At 36.5% G+C, this 18,725-nt stretch overlaps 2 protein-coding genes across 2 annotated transcripts; both read right to left on the reverse strand.

Moving 5' to 3' along the window:
• Nucleotides 1-7,201: 7,201 nt before the first annotated feature.
• On the reverse strand, nt 7,202-8,279 carry LOC145818061 (uncharacterized). Its single transcript, XM_082912776.1, has 2 exons — nt 8,171-8,279; nt 7,202-7,887 (listed from the first exon to the last, which is right to left on the reverse strand). The coding sequence occupies exons 1-2, from the start codon at nt 8,277-8,279 to the stop codon at nt 7,202-7,204; spliced, it is 795 nt and encodes a 264-aa protein (XP_082768902.1).
• An 8,517-nt stretch (nt 8,280-16,796) lies between these two features.
• LOC114296926 (putative serine/threonine-protein kinase WNK4) lies at nt 16,797-18,493 on the reverse strand. Its single transcript, XM_082912777.1, is given in 2 exon segments — nt 16,797-17,525; nt 17,528-18,493. Coding segments are annotated over 2 exon segments (1,170 nt in total). The 5' UTR covers nt 17,969-18,493.
• Nucleotides 18,494-18,725: the final 232 nt, after the last annotated feature.

Below are 18,725 nucleotides of genomic sequence, written 5' to 3' on the forward strand. Positions count from 1 at the left end.
AGAATTCTAAGCATATCGCTTTTATGTAGCCTAGTTGAGAATGGAAGAAATTTCCAATATCCTAGGGACAGTGGGAGCGATGTGCCTACTAATGGATTACTCCATTAGAGAAGAATACTCTACATTCTTAGTTGCGTGGTAGCGAATGTGAAAATTTTCCACGTCATCACTGGGTGATTGAGAGGGAAACATTCATGATTGCTCCGCAAGATGATAAAGAGCCTAGGATAATGCCAAAGGCTCTAGTCCCCTGTTTTTAGAAAGTGGATTAATGTTGCGCAGTTTAAGACAAAGTCTTTGAGGATTAACCATTTCTATAATTTGGTTGACTTTCCATTATGACACGAAACTATTCTAAAGTTATGCGTAATTTGGATAGTCATTGTTAAGGCATAAGGTTCGCTAGATACCGAAAAGTCGCACCATTGAGGAAAGTGTAGACCACGAGAAGACTTCCTCCTGGGGAGTGAGGTTATTTTGACTTAGGCTATGATTGACATAAGTTCGGAACATTGATTTGTGGACATTGTGACCCAACTTTCTCGTTAGAGAATTTGATAAGTAGATCCGTAGGGATTTACCTTCTGCTTTTATGGTGAAAAGTTATGAGCGCAAAAAGGTTGCTAGTTCCAATAAATTTTTTACAGCCTAAAACAGTTATCCAAATAATGGTTCTTAAATTTCGTCAAGCCATGATAGGCCAACGATGATCGATGAAGACCACTGAGGCATGATCAATGGTCCAAAAGAAGTTTTTCCTTACTTAGTCATTATAAGCCAGGAATTTATAAGGTTGTCGCCACCTAGGGTGGGCAGTCCTCTATTTTAGATATGATGGACATGGGTGATGTAATTTATATGCTCGGATGTATGATCCTTATGGATTGTTTTGGGAAAATTCTCGGTTTGTCTTCGATGACTTACATAAGGAATATCCTAGAATGATTCTAGATGCAAAATTGCAAACCCATTGACTTACCTATCGGTAAAAGCCAGAGCCTTAGCTATTGAGTGTGTCCTCGGATTGTCTTTGGGAGAAACAAATGACCTATATTCCTTGATCTTTTCTTTGTTGTGGGACCTAAAGTACGCTTTGTGGGTGTATTCAGCATGATAAGTGTTATCTTTGGTAAATGGTCAACTGAGTTGTTTAGACATTAACCTTGCTCATTAGACTATGGATAGAATGTTTTACTAGTAGTATATTAATTTGCTCCTTGTAAGATTCAATGCGCTAGTTGGGCACATCAAGAATGAACGCAAATTGGTCACCAAAATATCTTTAGAGAGGTTATTGCGCAAGAGGTAGTGATCTTAAATCACTTCATGTGAGGCGCACATGGTGGATTCCGTTGTATATACTTATCGCAAGAGGTGCTGATAAGGCTTATGTTTGGAATCTAGAATTATGATCTTGAATCACTTCATGTGAGGCGCAGATGGTGGATTCCATTGTATATACTTATCGCAAGAGGTGCTGATAAGGCTTATGTTTGGAATCTAGAATTGTGATCTTGAATCACTTCATGTGAGGCGCACATGGTGGATTCTGTTGTATATACTTATCGCAAGAGGTGCTGATAAGGCTTATGTTTGGAATCTAGAATTGCGCAAGCTGTGGTCAAATTTTTTTTAAAATCGATCACTTATTTTGAGATGATGAGATGTTGACACTATTATCGTTTGTGTCATAATGATTAGCAGATGATGATGTCAACAAGCAAGATTGGCTCACTCACACGAGCAATCGCCATTGGCGCTTGGGAGCGAGCAAGGATGAGACTAATGGTTTATTTTTATTTGGAGCCAAGAGAGGCTTAAATAATCCACTATGTATGTCGCCTTGGTTACAACCAAGATGGGGTCGTGTTAAGGATCAAACATGGATATTAGTACCCATTTTCCATGTTGTGCCTATTATGATTAGCCAGATGCGAGATCTCATTTGGCGCCTAGAAGGTGAGCAAATAGAGAATTCGGGTTAGGCGCTAGAAAGCGACTAGACTAATATCTGTACGATGTTTCGAGTATGACGTCACTCTTTTGGAAGAGTTACTCCACCGTAGTATGTATTCATACTATATGTTCTTGGCGACCGAGTAATGATGTGAGAGAATGGATCCCTGTTTCCTTACCGTGTGAGTCTTACGTGTCATTATTGATATGACTTTCATTTATGTACCCTTTTGTGACTTTTGACTATGTCATAAGGTAAGGGGTTGATGTTCTGCTATTTTGGTATGTTGCCTGCGGTCACGTATGATTCAGCCTTAAGGGACATCATTGGGAAAGCGGTCAATCCTAAACTAAATGGCATGAGGGCAAAGGGAAGATCATCTAGTATTATACCACTGCTGTATATTCATTGCCGGCAACTCACATCGCTCTATATGTGAGGCAGATTGAGTGTGAATATATTGCAAGAATTGAGAGGGTCAAACATGCTCTTTTTGAGGGATTAGAGATGTTTTTTGGACCGATGTAATTAGATGGGTCTGGGGTATATAAGACATTATTTCTGTTCTTTTTGGGTTGATGTCTTTATGCTGGCTCATTTTGAGTTTCTAGTATAGAGCTCCCACATGCAGGTGTTCTTAGCAGTCGCACGGTGCAGTGGCTAGTATGAGATTGTTCATTTTTTGGGGAGATTAAGATAGAGATGTGGCAGTGTCATGCCAACTCATGTCCGAGTGGGAGATGTTAGAAATTGGGCGCCCATGTGGCATGACCCTCTGAACATTTTGAACCTTATCCATGTAAGTTTGAATTTGAATTCAAAACTTACTTGGATAATCACACAGGATATCCATATCTATCATATCAACTGATATGGACAGATGAGATATTATCCTATATATCTGATATGATATGGGATATGGATGATTAAGAGAAAAACAACATATGTCGTATGTTTTTCCTATATACTGACTCTCTCCCAAAATACAATGATCAAGAGCCATTTTGCACTGTGACTTGTGTGGGTGATATTCATTCTGTAATATCACTCCATTGTTGGGTTGATTGATCAGATTCAGGAAGCACGTGATTTACCCGCGAGATCCTTCAATTCAGACTCTGCAGAAAAAGGTATGACCATAATTTTTCATCCGCTGTGTTTACCTTAGATTTACATAAATAATAAAAAAAAGCATAATTAAACATTTAAAATGACAAATTAAACAATTTTGACATAAATAAATGCCTTTTGCAAATGCCTTCTTCAAAACACCTACTGTTGTAGCTTTCAAATGAAAACTTTGTTTGGATCAAGGATTTGAAAAGAGATTTGTCAAGGAAAAGGATGTTAAAGAACTGACTCATCCATGGCCATTTCCATAGGCTTGGGATTCGTCCGAAAGGTATATATCATATATATATCAAACCTCCTTCGTATAAACATAGATTTGTAACCGTTAATTTCATTTTCATGCAGGTTCGATTAGGCTCTGTTGCAACATTTGAAATAGTTGATGAGACACCCAAACAAACCCAACACTCAAATAGATCCAACAACCCATAAAATTAATCCATCCATCAAAATTCTACAAACCCATAATCGAAATTGCAATTAGAAACACCAAATAATTGAACAAATATGGCGTGAATGAGAGAGAGAGAATGGTGGAATCTGAATATACCTCAAGAATTGAACTAATATTTTTTTAGATCGAAGAGAAGAGAATGGAATCCTTCCCCTTCGAACTGTTGATCGTTGCTGCCGCCCAAGCAGTCTCACTGCCGAAGAGAGAGCACTGTTTCCAGGTTGAAATCTCGCCGTTGTCAAAGAATGAAAATCGTGGAGAGTGACGAGGGATTTACCTATCCTGGAAAAAAAAAAAGGAATTTTGAGAGGGAACTTTCCACCACCTCAATTTTTAGAGGCAAATCACCCAAAAAAAAAAAAAAACAAACAAACAAACGAACAAATAATAAAAACAATTTTAGTCTTTTTTTTGAAAAAATTAAAACTAATTTGAGAACTATAAAAATGAAAAATATGTTTTTAAAAATTATTTGACTTCCTAAAAGATAAAATTATACAAAAATAATAAGTATTTTTTTATTTTTTCACCATTTTTTTTTTTTTTTAGTTTTTTAGAAAAAAAAATTCTGAAACAAGTTTCTGAAAATAAAACCAAACATATTGAAATTGATAATCTAACCACATTATTTTAAAAAGTTTAGATTATCTCAAATTAGCTATCTCAACTTAAGAGTGTGTTTGGGCTTTATGGGTTCATTTTCTGATCTAATTCGATGATCACTTTAATTTTATAATTCAATAACTATAATATTTAAAACTCTTTGAAAAATCATAATAAAAACACAAATCACTAAATCACCTTATTTCACTTGCAAAACTTTTACCGACGAATAGTGTTATCGTCGCTAAATGTTTAACTCTTTGCCCACGCCAACTTGTCATCGCCAAAAGTAAGAACACTAATAGCGATGCTTATTGTAGTTCTAAAAAATAAGCATCGTAGCTAAAATTTTTGAAATTTTGGTGCCACCCAATAATTTTGGCGCCTAGTGACTATTATGCTTTTTTAGCAATGGTAGTTAATTGTGTCAGTAAAGGTCTACTTTTACCGACAAAATTGATCACTGTGTCGCCAAAAATGTAGTTTTGGCTATGAAAAATTGATGTCGTCTCCAAAAGTAGTTGCCAAAAGTGCAATTTCTTGTAGTGAATGGTGGAACTCTCAGAATACCTCCTCTCTACAAGACTCTAGCATAAAAAAGTCAACTAGATATCTCACACTCGAGTCCAAATGGACATTCAAGCCCTTTTCTACCTTCCCACTAGATATCTTTCCTTGGATAGTCTCCACTTCGTGACCACATAGTTGTGACTCTATAACCTGGCTAACTAAGGAAGGTTGCGCAACTACGGTAAATAAACTGGATAACTCAACGGACTCACCAAAGTGCAAGTCAAATTCACCGATGGTGCCCAACATCTCCCAGTCTCGGATGATAATACTTTGTACTCTGCTCATAGATTTCCTACTCAAAGCATCGACCACTACATTAGCCTTCCTCGAATGATAATGCAACTTAAAATCATAGTCCTCCATAAAACTCCATCCATCTCCTTTGCCTCAAATTCAAGTTCTTTTGTGAGAATAGATATTTCAAACTCTTGTGATCGGAAAACACCTCAAATCTCTCCCTGTATAGGTAATGCCTCCAGATTTCTAAAGAAAATTGTTGGAGCAATCTTCTGTGTAAAATAAATAATTTGAAACTAAAACAAACAAATAAAAATAAATTACTTACATAATTTATTTTACCGAAATGTAAAAGTACAAAAAGATCAACTCGAGCATGTGATAGTCTGTCCTTAAGACAGATTCGCCCCGCTTCGGTGCATACAGACTAATGGCGTCTATCTCCCAGGATACAATGATCTTCACAAATTGTAGTAGCACTCCAAACAATTTGTACAGCGAACAAAAACCTGTGTTCTTTACTCTCTGAATTTTTTCCTAAAATAATATGTAGAATATATATGCAAAAGAGTACAATCTGGACAACAATAAAATGAATTTTTCGGATGTAGAATTCTGCAGGAGTAATTCTGAATTTATAGGCACACTTGTGACTGTTGGACAGATCTGAATAGGTACATTTTTGAAGTGAACAGATGTGGTTTCAAATGAACAGGTGCAATTCAAACTCAGATCTGTTGAAACCTAGTTTGAATCTGTTTAAATCTGCCTGGGCAAATTTAAATCTGTTTGGGAATAACATAATTTGTCTAGTGTAAAAAAGTTTCAAAAACTGTTTGGACTGGTTGAACCTGCCGGAAATTAGACCAGAGAAGGGCTTTGTTTGGACAGAAAAAATTGTCGCAAAATTTAAATTAATTTTCCCACAAGAATTTGAAAAAATTCAAATCCATTTTGTCCAAAAAATTAATATTAGAACCAACCCAATCCACAACCCACACTCGTGCTCGGCACGGCTCGGCCGACCGAAAGGATGGCGGCGGCGCCGTACGCGTGCGTGTGGTGGTTTGGGCTAAGGTTTACATTGTCCATAATTCCTCCCTTCTACAAACTTGGGGTACCCCTTGGTGTTGCCACCTAGAATTTATATACATACATAAGTTCTCTTAAGTTTCCAATATAGGATAACCATTTCAAGGAAACCCACATTTTACTTCTGCAATTTCCTATTCCAAGAACCCGAAAACGACGTCAACTTCACATTCACTCATAAATGGTTTTGACGAACCGTCTTCACCGTGTCACTTATCATGCGGCAAGGAACACGTTACCTCTTTGGACCCACCCCAAAAGACGTGTGGGACCCACTCAATTTTGGGCTCAAAGTTGGCCCAAAATAAACCTATAAAAAACCAAAATTCCAACAAAAATATCACTGCCGCTAGGTCTAAGTCGTGCGTATGATAGTTTCTCTCGTGTGTTTTCAACTGCCAATGAACCATAGGCTACCACTTTCCCTCCCTACATCAATACACAACCCAAACCTTTCCGAGACACATCACAATAAACTAAATAACCCAAACTCATCTCTGGAATGATCAAAACTGGAGCAGTGGTGAGTCTAACTTTGAACTCTTGGAATGACTTTTCGCAAGCCTTACTCCACACAAATTTAACCCTTTCCTTGTTAATTTAGTTAATAGTGTAGCCAATCTAAAGAAATCTTGGTAATACCCTACTAAGCCTAAGAAACTCCGGATCTCAAAGGCGTTCTTAGGTTGTTCCTAATCTTGCACTGCGTCTATTTCAGATGAATCTATGGTCACCCCTTCCTTGGATACCACATGGCCTAGGAAATTAACTTCGTTGAGCCAAAAATCATACTTCCCGAACTTAGCATATAACCGGTGTGCTCTAAGCAGTTCAAGTACAACCTACAAGTGTTCCCCATGTTCCTCCTCAAAGGGTGAGTAGACTAAGATTTCGTTGACGAAGACAATCATGAATCGATCTAAGAACTCATGAAAGACTCGATTCATCAAGTCCATAAATGAAGTTGGTGCATTGGTCAGCCCAAAAGGCATCACTAAGAACTCATAATGGACATACAACGTGCAGAATGTTGTTTTCTAAATATCCTCCTCATGTTCCCTCAACTGGTGATACCTCAATCTCAAATAAATCTTTGAAAAACAACGTGACCCCTTTAATTGGTCAAACAAATCATCTATTCACGGTAATGGATACTAGTTCTTAATAGTTACTCGGTTTAACTTTTGATAATCGATGCACAGTCGCAATATGCCATCTCTTTTCTTTGCAAAGAGAGCTAGTGCTCTCGGAGGAGATGTACTAGGGAAAATAAAGCCTTTATCTAGCAAATCGTGAAGCTGCACCTTCAATTCACACAACTTGGCTGGTGCAAACCTATATGGTGCCATGGAAATCGGAGTCATGCCTGGCACTAAGTCAATAGAGAATTCAATCTCTCCGTGTGGTAGTAACTCTATGAGATCTTCTAGAAAAACATCTAGACACTCTAGAACTACTGCCAACAATTCACCCCGAACTGTACTACCCTCATCAGCTACTGTGACTAGAAAAAGAAAATTCAACTCTCCTCGACCTTTGAGGTCATACAACGGAGGAATAGAACTATTACCCCGATCACACATAAAGTAAAAGAACCATTCTGATGGTGTGCTCACTGATACCCTCTTACGAAGGCAATCTATCGAAGCCCAATAATAGGTTAACCAATCTATATCTAGAATTACGTCAAAAGCATGTATATCAAGAACAATGAAATCGAAAAAAAGCCGATGATCTTCGACCTCAATCTCACAAAAGTGACATACTCGACCCAATACCACTTTACCCCCAATAGGTGTCTCAACCAATAAAGGAGACTCCAACAGTGCAAACTGCAATCCTAAAGTGGATGCAAAAGAAGATAATATGAAAGAATGAGATATACCAGTATCAATTAAAATATTGGCAATAGAATTGAACAACAAAAAGTTACCTCTCACAACAAAAGGTAGTGGCAATTGATCCAGCGTTATAACAACATACACATGCCTTGAAGGCCTCTAATCCACCTGCTCACCCCTCGGAGCATAAGCCTAATACACGGATTAAGTTGAAGGCTCCTTGATTGGCCCTCAAGGCCTACACTAACTGTGCCAACTGATGACTCTATGTCTGCTTCGAACCAGACGCACTCGATGTGCCACCAAATTGAGGGTTAAACCTCTTTAAGGGCCCTGACTGCCCACACTGATAATAGGTAGGCGGTGTAGACTCGAATTTTTCGCGCCCCATTTCAGAGAGCTCGAATTGGTCCTACAGTTTGGACTCATGTCACGATTCTGAATCTAATCTCACAAAGTGCCATGTGAGACTGATAAACACCAAAGAGTCTAATCCGACAAATCATTTTGGAAAATCAGATTTTGAATCAAATAATGCCAAAACTGGATTGTTTTGCCAAATTACAAAGTCGCCACCTAAATGTTTATTTTTGGGAAATTTAGGAAACCCTGACTCGTGCCAAAGGCCACGTATCCGTCATCACCAAAGTTGCCTTGGCTTGAGAACTTGGGTACAAGAGGGGAAGGTCATGAAATGAGTACCCCTGCTCCCCTGATCAAAGGATCGGCCTCTACTAAGCATGATATGTTGTTTTTATAAACCTCATGTGTTCTTATCCAGTTATTAGCTAACTTTACTATGCGACGCACACACAATCAAATATAGACTAAGTCGCAAGACTTGGAACAAATCAACTGATGTTTGTTTTCGAAAATAGTTTGAATTTTCCACCCTCAAGTGGGCTAAAACGCGGATTTTTGCATCAAACATGATGAGCTTAAAACATGATTTGCCACTTCGCAAAGTGGGCTTAAAACATACATACGTCGAATTGTTCCAATTCAAGCAACAAAGCCTTCATCCACAGGCATTCATGCAGTTAAGCACTTAAGTAAATAGCCTCATGGCAAGCATGTTATCATGGCAACACTCACACTCATGCAAGCATGCTAAAGCGTAAAATCTTACCGAGTACTCCAAGCCAAAAAAGAAAATAAAGTTAGAAAAAATACAGGATTCCTAACTATGTAAGATGCCTAATGCAACACATGCAATGATGCGACTAAATAGGCCCGGCTACCTAATCATGGAATTTGCAACACTTTGATAACATGCGTTGAAAACACGTATTCAAATAAGTATATTGAAATACAATATAGTTTGAATGATGCGTCGAGCCCGATGCATGCAAGACAAATGAATGAATGCAAACATGCAAGCATAAAGTATGCTAATCAAAACGTGTCCCTAAACTAACCATTGAAAGTGGTTAAGTAAAAGGGAGAAAGACGGGGTTGGAAGACATGCACACACGCACGCACACTTATTACAATATTGTGCCCTCGCGAAGGAGGGTCTAAATGAATAAGCTAAGCTACACTAAGCTAAGCTAACTAACTAATCTAATTAAACTAATTAGACTAATTATTACAAAACAAAATAAAGAAATAGCTAAGCTAAGCTACTTAATTATTACAACATTTAACTAATTAACAAACTAATTAATTAAATTACAAATTCATGCTAACTAAACATGTAAAGCATTAACTACACTGCATCAGCTCTGTTTTAAAAAGTTGAACATGCATGCACTCGGTTGTCGTCCCAAAACGCCTTCCGATTTGTTCTTGAGAGGCTCTGTTTGCAGGGTTGCTCCAAGAACTTTCTATTCCACCTTACCAGTTCACTGCTGAGGAATGTGCCAGTGGCCTGCCGGCCATGAGTTCTTGCTGCCGGCCAAAAAGAGGCACTGCCAGCCAAAGATGTAGCACTGCCGACCACTGGTGTACTGAATTGCCACACTACAACAGAGCCTAGACAGAGGAAAAATGAAGGTTTTCCAAGGGTATGTTTGTACTGTGCCCCTCCTTATTATCTCAAAACATCAAAGGAGTGGCACTCTTGGATCCAAAACCACCAATCAAGCATTTTCAATACATGATGGCCAAAAATCCAAGAAGTACAATTTCAATAAATACATAAAACAAGACTCTAGACCACCACCCTATTATGCATGATCAAGGGTGATGGAGACAAAAGAGATTGGCTCATTTCATCACTTTGAGTATGAAATGGACCAATCTACCTTGTGTTCAATATAACGTCCGATTGAACACATGCAATGCAAACACAACATGCTTATCTTAGTCATGTTTTACTTGTCCAATTCTTGTTTACACATTTTAGCATTACCAAGCCATTCTTTAATTGATTTGTCCAAGGTCAGTGTCCTCTAATGAGAGAGGGGTCAACCAAAGGATGGTTTAAGACATGAGAGAGATTATGCCTTTGACTAGTAGAAACCCTCAAAAGAGGATTAAAGCCATCGAGCACAAGCTCTATCTCAAGCTTAAACACAACCATAAGGTTGACCAACCCTCAAAAACAAATGAAAAGTGAAGAAATGAGGGAGGTTGTAGAATTTTAGTGTTGAAATGGCATGCAAAACAAGACTATAACATGCAAACAACCCACGTACAACATGTTAAGAGTGAAAAACACTAAAGCTAATGAAGAGCACTATACTAGAGGCATGCAATATCAAACTCAAATGACCAAACCAGCTCTGGACAGAGCTTAAACATGCTAAAACAGTGGCTAAAATATGCTGAGATGGTAGCATGAAAAATAAGAAAAACATGCTCATGTATTGGCTCATAAACAAGGCTCAAAGCACAACTCTCAAAAGCCATAAAAGAGTGATAGAAGTGAGAGTGTGATAGAGATATATGCACTGAAATCACATGCTAAATGATGCTACAACATGCAATCAACACATACACAACATGTTATAGGCCTTAAAACACTAAGCTAGTAAAGGCCATTTACACTACAACTATGCAAGACAAGGCTCATATGACCAAGACTACTCAAAACAGAGTTAAAGCATGTCAAAACATTAGCAAAAATGTGCTAGAGTCAAGCTAACATAAGCTAGAATAATGGGCTAACTCATTAGGCATGCTAGTCTAGTAAGCATAATTGCACTACAAGTACAAAGAGCAAGCTTCAAGCGCACCAACCAACCCAAAACAAAGTTGAAACAAGTCAAAACAAAGCCTAAAACATGCTGAGATCAAGTCACACAATGGTAGAAAAACATGCTCACATGTTAGGCTATCTACTCATGCAAACAAGACACAAGGAGGGGATGCCAATCCCTCCTATTTTGGACCTCAAAACATGATTTTTTTCACTGAAAAATCTCTGAGTTTTAATGGTTAAAAAGCCAAAAGAGTTGGTTTGAAAGGTGATGAAAGATGGCACAAAAAGCTTCACAAGCTAAAGAGGAAAGACCCCCTAACTCACAAAGGCCCAAGCCACCACTTTTAGGACTGAAAAACAAAACTTTTTACATGCCAAAACCAGCCTTGAAATTGTGGAAAAAGATGGCAAAGCAAGTATGAAATACAAGCTTAAAGAGAGAGAGTTATACCTCTTGAAACACAACCCAATTTTAGGCAACAAAACCAAGCACCTTCAAGAGCTCCAAGGAGGCTCCAAGAGAGCTTCAAGCAACCTCAGCCCAAAGATGAACCACTCATGTTAAGGGTTGATAGGTTAAAGATTGATGTACGCAAGCTTCCAAGCACAAAAGCTTTAAAGAGAGAGAAATCTAGAGAGAGGATTGTAGAGAGAGAGGCTCCCAAACTTCTTCCTAAATTGTTCAAACCTTGAAAACCATAGAGAAGGCTCTCTATATATAGAAGAATGCAAGCCTTGGTCGAAAATATCCCAAAATGGACAGCTGGAACAGCTGGAGTACAAATATCTGTAGAAAACTGCCTTTTTGCATCAATGGCCGGCACTGCTTCCTTGATGGCCGGCACATGATCATTGTTGGCCGAAAATGGTCACACTTGGCCAGCATAGGCCATTCATGGCTGGCACATGGCCAGAAAATCCCATTTATGACCAGCAACCTCCACCTCTGGTTGGCTAGAAGAATCGGCTCTTTGGGCCCAACTTCAAATGGGAATATCTCCTCATCTGGACTCCTTTGCAGGTCATTCTTGTACCTAAATTGAAGCCCTGGAAGTATTCTTTCCAATGGTGGAAGCTGCACATTAAAATTCCAAGTGCTCAAGGAGATATACCTATTTTAGTGAAGACTGCTCAGTTTCAATCCTACCCAGATTCATGCCTAACTTCAGCCAACCATAGGTTTCTTCCCTCTCCTCTAATTTTCTCCAACTCCAAACCTCTAAACAAGATGTTTTGGAAGATTTTTCAAAAAGTTCACCTCTCTTTCATGCATTTCCACTTTGTCCTTGCTCGGTTTATCGAAAAACGCAACATTTAACAAAATGCGAGCCTCGGAGCATCGTAGAATCATTTTCAAAAATATTTTGAAAGGGAGGGTTTTAAGGTCTAAAATCATTCTGGTCAAAATCATTTTGGTCCAAAACTGGGGTGCAAGGTTGGGATTTGACTCTCTCTCCTTGCCGAAGAAATCGATCATTTGCACTGCACAACTTTCATCACCAAGTAAACAATCAGTAGCACCTAAGTCTTAAGGGCGGTCAAAAATAGGGTGCCTACAGGCGGCTGACCTCTCCCCTGACTTCTTCAATTTTACATAATGTAGGGGAGATGAGGAGCCTTTCTGCAACAAATGCAAAATTCAAGTTCTCCAAACCTGAAGAAGTAATGCAAGGAAAACTGATGGTGTAAATCATCATCTTAAGTATAGAGGTTACACACGATATAGACATGTATGTATATCTGGAGCCACTACGTAGGCTTAGCCCCAAAAGATTAGATTGGTAGACCATCAATTCGGCCCAACCCAAACATAACCCATTCTTGCAAGCCTTAAGAGAATAATTGACATTTTGGTAGTGACTTTTTAGTTTTTTATCAAACGTATATACTTCCCAAACTTGGCCTCTATTAAAAAGAAGAAGAAGAAAAATATCAAACAAAATCTAAAATTATAATACTAAGTAAAAGTTAAAATACAGTAAAATATCAAATTAAAGGGCTGTTGGACAACTTGGCTCCTACGCTAAAAAAACCAAAAAACTAAAACAAAGTCAAAGTGTTACTAAAAAATAAAATAAAAAAAATAATACTAAAAAATAAAGTGAAACACCAATTATTTATGTTTTTCCATACAACTAAAAAGTCATTCCCAAACACACCCCTTGTACAAAATTCAAAAATTAAAAAATTACTAAAAAAGTCAAATTTCAAACAAGCTCTAAATATTTTTCCAGCATTTTTAGGAATAAAATTACTAATTAAGTTTACATTTAACTTGTAAGGACATTTAATTTAAATTGTAAAATTAAATTAGTTGGTTTAGACATTTATATTTAAACCTTCATATACAATAAAAGGATCAGTAGATCAAATGAATGATAAAACTGATGAAGGCTGCATTTGAATTTACTTTTCCAGCATTTTTAGGAATAAAATTACTAATTAAGTTTACATATAACTTGTAAGGATAATTAAATTAAATTGTAAAATTAAATTAATTGTTTTAGACATTTATCTTTAAACCTTCATATACAATAAAAGGATCAGTAGATCAAATGAATGATAAAATTGATGAAGGCTGCATTTAAATCATGAATGATCAAATGAATGATTAGAGTTCTCATTCTCATCGTCTTTATGATATCAGCCATGTGATTCCATCTTAGTTTTAAATGCATATGGCTCATTAGCCTTTTTCTTTTTTTTCTTTTTTTTTTTTTTTTTTTTATCCTATTTTCATTTAAATTTGGATAAAAATAATCTTTGCTTTTGTTATAAAATTGAGACCAAATCAGTTTTGAGTGCATTTAAACATACACTGAATAAATTAAGAATCAAAATGAGGCAAAATGTTTTTTTTTTTTTTCTAAATTTTTATTTTTATAGCAAATTATTGGTTAGGCCCAAACAAATATGTGTTTTTTTTGTTTGTATTGGTGGTGATCCACAGAAATAGTGCATGGTCTAAACCATCATTTTTGTGTTTGAGTTTTACGAGGCAATGTGTTAAATGTCAACTTGATGTGTTAAATGTCAATCTCAAGTTGAGATGGTTAACTTGTGAGAAGTCAAACTCATAAATAAAATGATGGACTATTGCTCTAAGATTATTGAATAATCACGTAATTGGAGCATGCTACTTGGATTAAGCACATGCATAAGCTATAGTGATAGAGTTAGAATTTTTGTTGAAAGAGGGATTAGTGATACGTGTTGATTTGAGATACAAGACTTGGTTAGTTGGTAAAAAAGTTAATTATCAAATTTTAAAAACTATTTTATACGTATAACTACAATAAATAAATAAAAACCATTGTAACATTCAAATTTATAAAAATCTCAAAAAATAAGAAATGAAAATAAAATTAATATATATATATATATAATACACATAATAAATGGAATTGCTTTCCTATATTTATTTGTGAAACATTAGGGAGTCAATTTATGCCCTTGCTCTAATCAATGTGTAAAATTGATTGGAAAAAGAATGAAATAAGGGCTTATATGTAATTTTCAGGGGGAGAAATTGAAAAACATTTTCAAAACATTAGACTAAAAGGTAATTTTTAACATTTTGAGGAGTGAGTCTAGTGGCTCAACCGTTGAGGAGGGGAAGCATACTTACAATAACATACAGACATGGAAAAAATAAACTAAAAAAGAAAAATATATAGTGAATTATGTGATTTGACATAGATGATGCATGTATCGAAGAGAGAATTTTTCTCCAAATTAGTGAAAGAGTACAAACCCTACTCTTAGATGGTGGAAATTGAATCAGACTCAGAAATGGCTATCAACCAAATCCAGAATGGATCAAGGCATAACTCTCTCTACAAAGCACTGATTTAAAATGCTAAATTCCTGCTGTCTAGGTGCAGGAGCACTCTTAAGCACACCCTAAGGGAGGGAATAAATGTGCTGATAAACTTGCAAATCTAGGGGTAGATCAAGATGAACATGTAATCATAGAAGACCCCCTGTGAGTGTTAGAGCTCTAATCATAGCTGATATGACTGGAGCTAGCTATGAGAGAGATTAGCTCTCTAGTTTATTTCTTTTGACGTAATCTTGAACTCTTGTGTTTGCTTTCAAGTTCCTATGAATCTAAAAAAAAAAAAAAAAAAATCAAGATGGTGGACCTATCGTTAATGAAACTGTTTCACTCACATTAGTAAAGTTATATTTTTTTGTAGTTGAATTGTATCCGTAAAATTATTAGTATTATTATTATTGAGCTCACCCAAACACTTGTAAACAAAATACGATTGTAGAGAATATAATGGTTTAGTCTTGACTTATAAACTAAATAAATCCAAACTATACTCACCCCCATATATATAAATCGAGTGAAAATCTTCAAATCATAGTTAGATGTCTCAGACAGAATATTAATATCTGGATTTTGTCCCCAAAGATCCAACAAAATGAGCCAACAAGTTGATTGTGTTGAATATAGAAATTAGAGTATATAGAATCTTTTTACTTTTAGTATTATGTATATAATCAGTGATTGTGTCAATCATTGATTTAGTATTATTTCTTTATTTATATCGCTTCCTAAATTGTATCATGAATCTATTATATATATAATCTCTTATATATATACTATCCACATGTTGGGTTTAGGCAGGCTAAGCCCTAGAGTACACTGATGACAACAACAGCCCTCATTTTCACTTGTAATGTAAATTGCATGCATATGCCATTTCATGAACCAATTTTGGTCTGTTCAAATCTTACGACACTACCTTGTTTTCTGAATTCTTTGTACAACATAGTGTGGAATGGGCTGTGTCCCATGGTTTCTTAAAAAACACCTATTGCTATAGCATTCAAATGAAAACTGTGTTTAGATCATGGATTTGAGAAAAAATCAGTGAAGGGAAGGGTTTTACTTTTACTTTTCTTTTCTCTTCACAAATCATTCCTCAAACGTGTGATCTAAACATAGCCTGAGAGTCTTCATTTAGTATCCTTTTTGTCTCTCAACCAAAGTTTTGAATTGGAAAAAAGTTGAGAAAGCTTTTGATTTTTCATTCAAAAATTACAGCCACACTGCATCAACAATAATAATACAATAAAAGTCAGAATTTTGTTGTGAACTTCCTCTTCTTTCTTTCCATTTGTCGTGACCATCATTCTGATTTTGACATCAATAAATGCCTTTTTCGATTTTGGCTCCAAAGTGCTGTTCCTTATCTCTGAGATGTCAAGTTCAGAGTTGGACTGAAATGCTTACTTCATTGATTGAGATTATAACCTGTTAAGTCTCTGCTTATGTCCTTGAAACTATGGTTTGTATGCAACAATCACAGACACAAAAGGATTGTGCTTGAATGAACGTATGTGAATGATTTTAGAAGCAAAGATGGAGAGCTAATCAAACACTTCTGAGTCTGAGTGATTCATGATTGATTTGGGCATTCATATTCTCTCAATAAAACAATTTGTTACACATTATCAATTTGCTTTAGTCTATTATACATGCAAGCAAGAGAAATTAACAGAAAAACTGCAATGAAGTATGGAATGTAAATGCTGTTTTAAAATTAGATATGTCTAATGCTATTTGTTTTTGGCTGGTGAATATTCATGAAATTGCAAAAACGGGATGCCAATATAGTAAGCAAATAATTAATGTGAAGGCTCCTGAATTGATCCTTCAATTTCAATGTATTAATCAGAGACAGTAATATACTAATTACATTACATCATTTAACATTCATTCTCAAACTTACTTTGATTGAATAGATTGAATCAAGAAACAAGGATTGGATCCCCATATGAAAATTTCACACCACTAAACCTAACAGAGGAAGGCATCCAGCAAGGCACTATTTTCATAATCACATTATCCATTAGCTCCGCGATCAAACTCACATCTTCTTTCGGCAGTTCAAGTTGTTCCACCATCTCCCAAGCTATTGAGAGAGTCGTATCCGCATCAAGATTAAACGCAAACTCAATTTTTGTCACCTGACCACTGCACTTGTCAGCAATGCGCAATGTTAATGAAATAGAGTTTCCATCAGCTCTTTCCCCTCTCAATCTAAATTCACTTTTCTTGTTGGATATCTTAAATTCCAGAACAGAAACCAGATCAGGAGTGTCATTGACGCACGTTGTAAACGCGGGTATTTCAAAGAATGGGTCGTTCAAGAGGTCCATTGTGGATGCTGAAAGAAGGCATTTTTCTATGAACTGCTTAACCTGTGTGTCCTTCACTTTGGCAAGCAGTGCTTGAGTTTTGCCATCACTACAACTGTATGGAAATTCAGAAGTAACCAATTCGAGCATACACAATCCGAATGAATGTACATCAACAACCGGGCTATATTCTATTTGTTTCTCATGGAGCTCTGGGGGTTGCGACATAATAGTTGGTAACCCTATATACCCAATTTTAACTTGTCCAGTGTTTCCATTGACAAAAATATTTTGACAGGTCAAATCTCCATGAACAATAGGCGGATCACGAGTATGGAGCATTGGAGATAGCACAAACCTTGAAGAATCTGTCGAGCCCAGTTTTTTATGGCGATGATGTCGACATTCCTGTGTTTCTGGCGGAACTGCCTCAAACTCCCAGAAGTGAAGGACTCAGAAATCATGTTGATGGTTTTGGTTTGATGATCCACCCAACAGCTGCATGACTTGATGATGTTATTGTGCTTCAATGGCTTCAGCAACGTATTCAATCTGTGCATGTGTTCCTCGGATTGAAACGAATCATCAACAGTGACTTTGTTCCAAGTGACCTCCATTCCATCAACTAAATCAAAGCCTATATAGACACTGTTTCGTGGTCCTCTGTCCAATACTTCATTGTACCTCACATAACGACCACAGAAGGATTTTTCTGCAACTTCGTCGTCCTCATAATCATTGGATTCATTCAGTAACAAACCAGAACCAGAAGAACTCATCATGGCCACAGATTATAAAAATAACACAAAAAAACCCTTACGATTATTTCAAAAAACCGAACAGATTAAGAGGGATGGAGATATATGCAGAAGCAGATAACGAAAAGATTAAAGAGAAGAGGGGAATCGATGGGATGAGAAAATTGATGAATGGCAGTGACGGCGGCTGAAGATAATCAGGTTATAGTATGGTATATATATAGTACGTAAATACTAGGAAATTCATTACTTGTAGAGCAGAACAGAGTAGACAAAGTTGGGTTGAGAAGTGTTTCTGTGCTACTATCTCTCTGACTAAGAAATTGATTCCTACCAGAAATAAAAAGCATCAAAATCCTTTCTTTCTCCACGCACGCGGTTTTTCAGTCTGTTAGCCTAGGTTTGTTCATGATCGCATTGCTCCGGTTGGTCCGGTTTTAGAAGAAATTAGGAACCGAACTTGCAATTCTAGAAGAATCGAAACCGTAAACGAATCTTTGAACGTATATTACTGAATTAGAATTGAATCATAAAAACTGGTTTGGTTTGATTGGAATTCTATGGTCTTAGAAATTTGCGAACTTACCTGTAAGTCTCGTATATAAAATTAAAAATTCATCTAGTTTCAAAATAAAATATTTAGACCAATTAGTATTACATATTTTTAATTATTATAAAAAAAAAATTTCTAAAAAAAAAAAATTTACGAATGTTGCTACATTCCATCACTGTCAAACTTCCGTCAGACAGTCGCCAGAGACTTGTTGGAATGTTCACCAGA

The sequence above is a fragment of the Camellia sinensis genome, chromosome 2 (genome assembly GCF_055761805.1).
Source record: "Camellia sinensis isolate YWXY chromosome 2, ASM5576180v1, whole genome shotgun sequence".
NCBI classification, from domain to species: domain Eukaryota; kingdom Viridiplantae; phylum Streptophyta; class Magnoliopsida; order Ericales; family Theaceae; genus Camellia; species Camellia sinensis.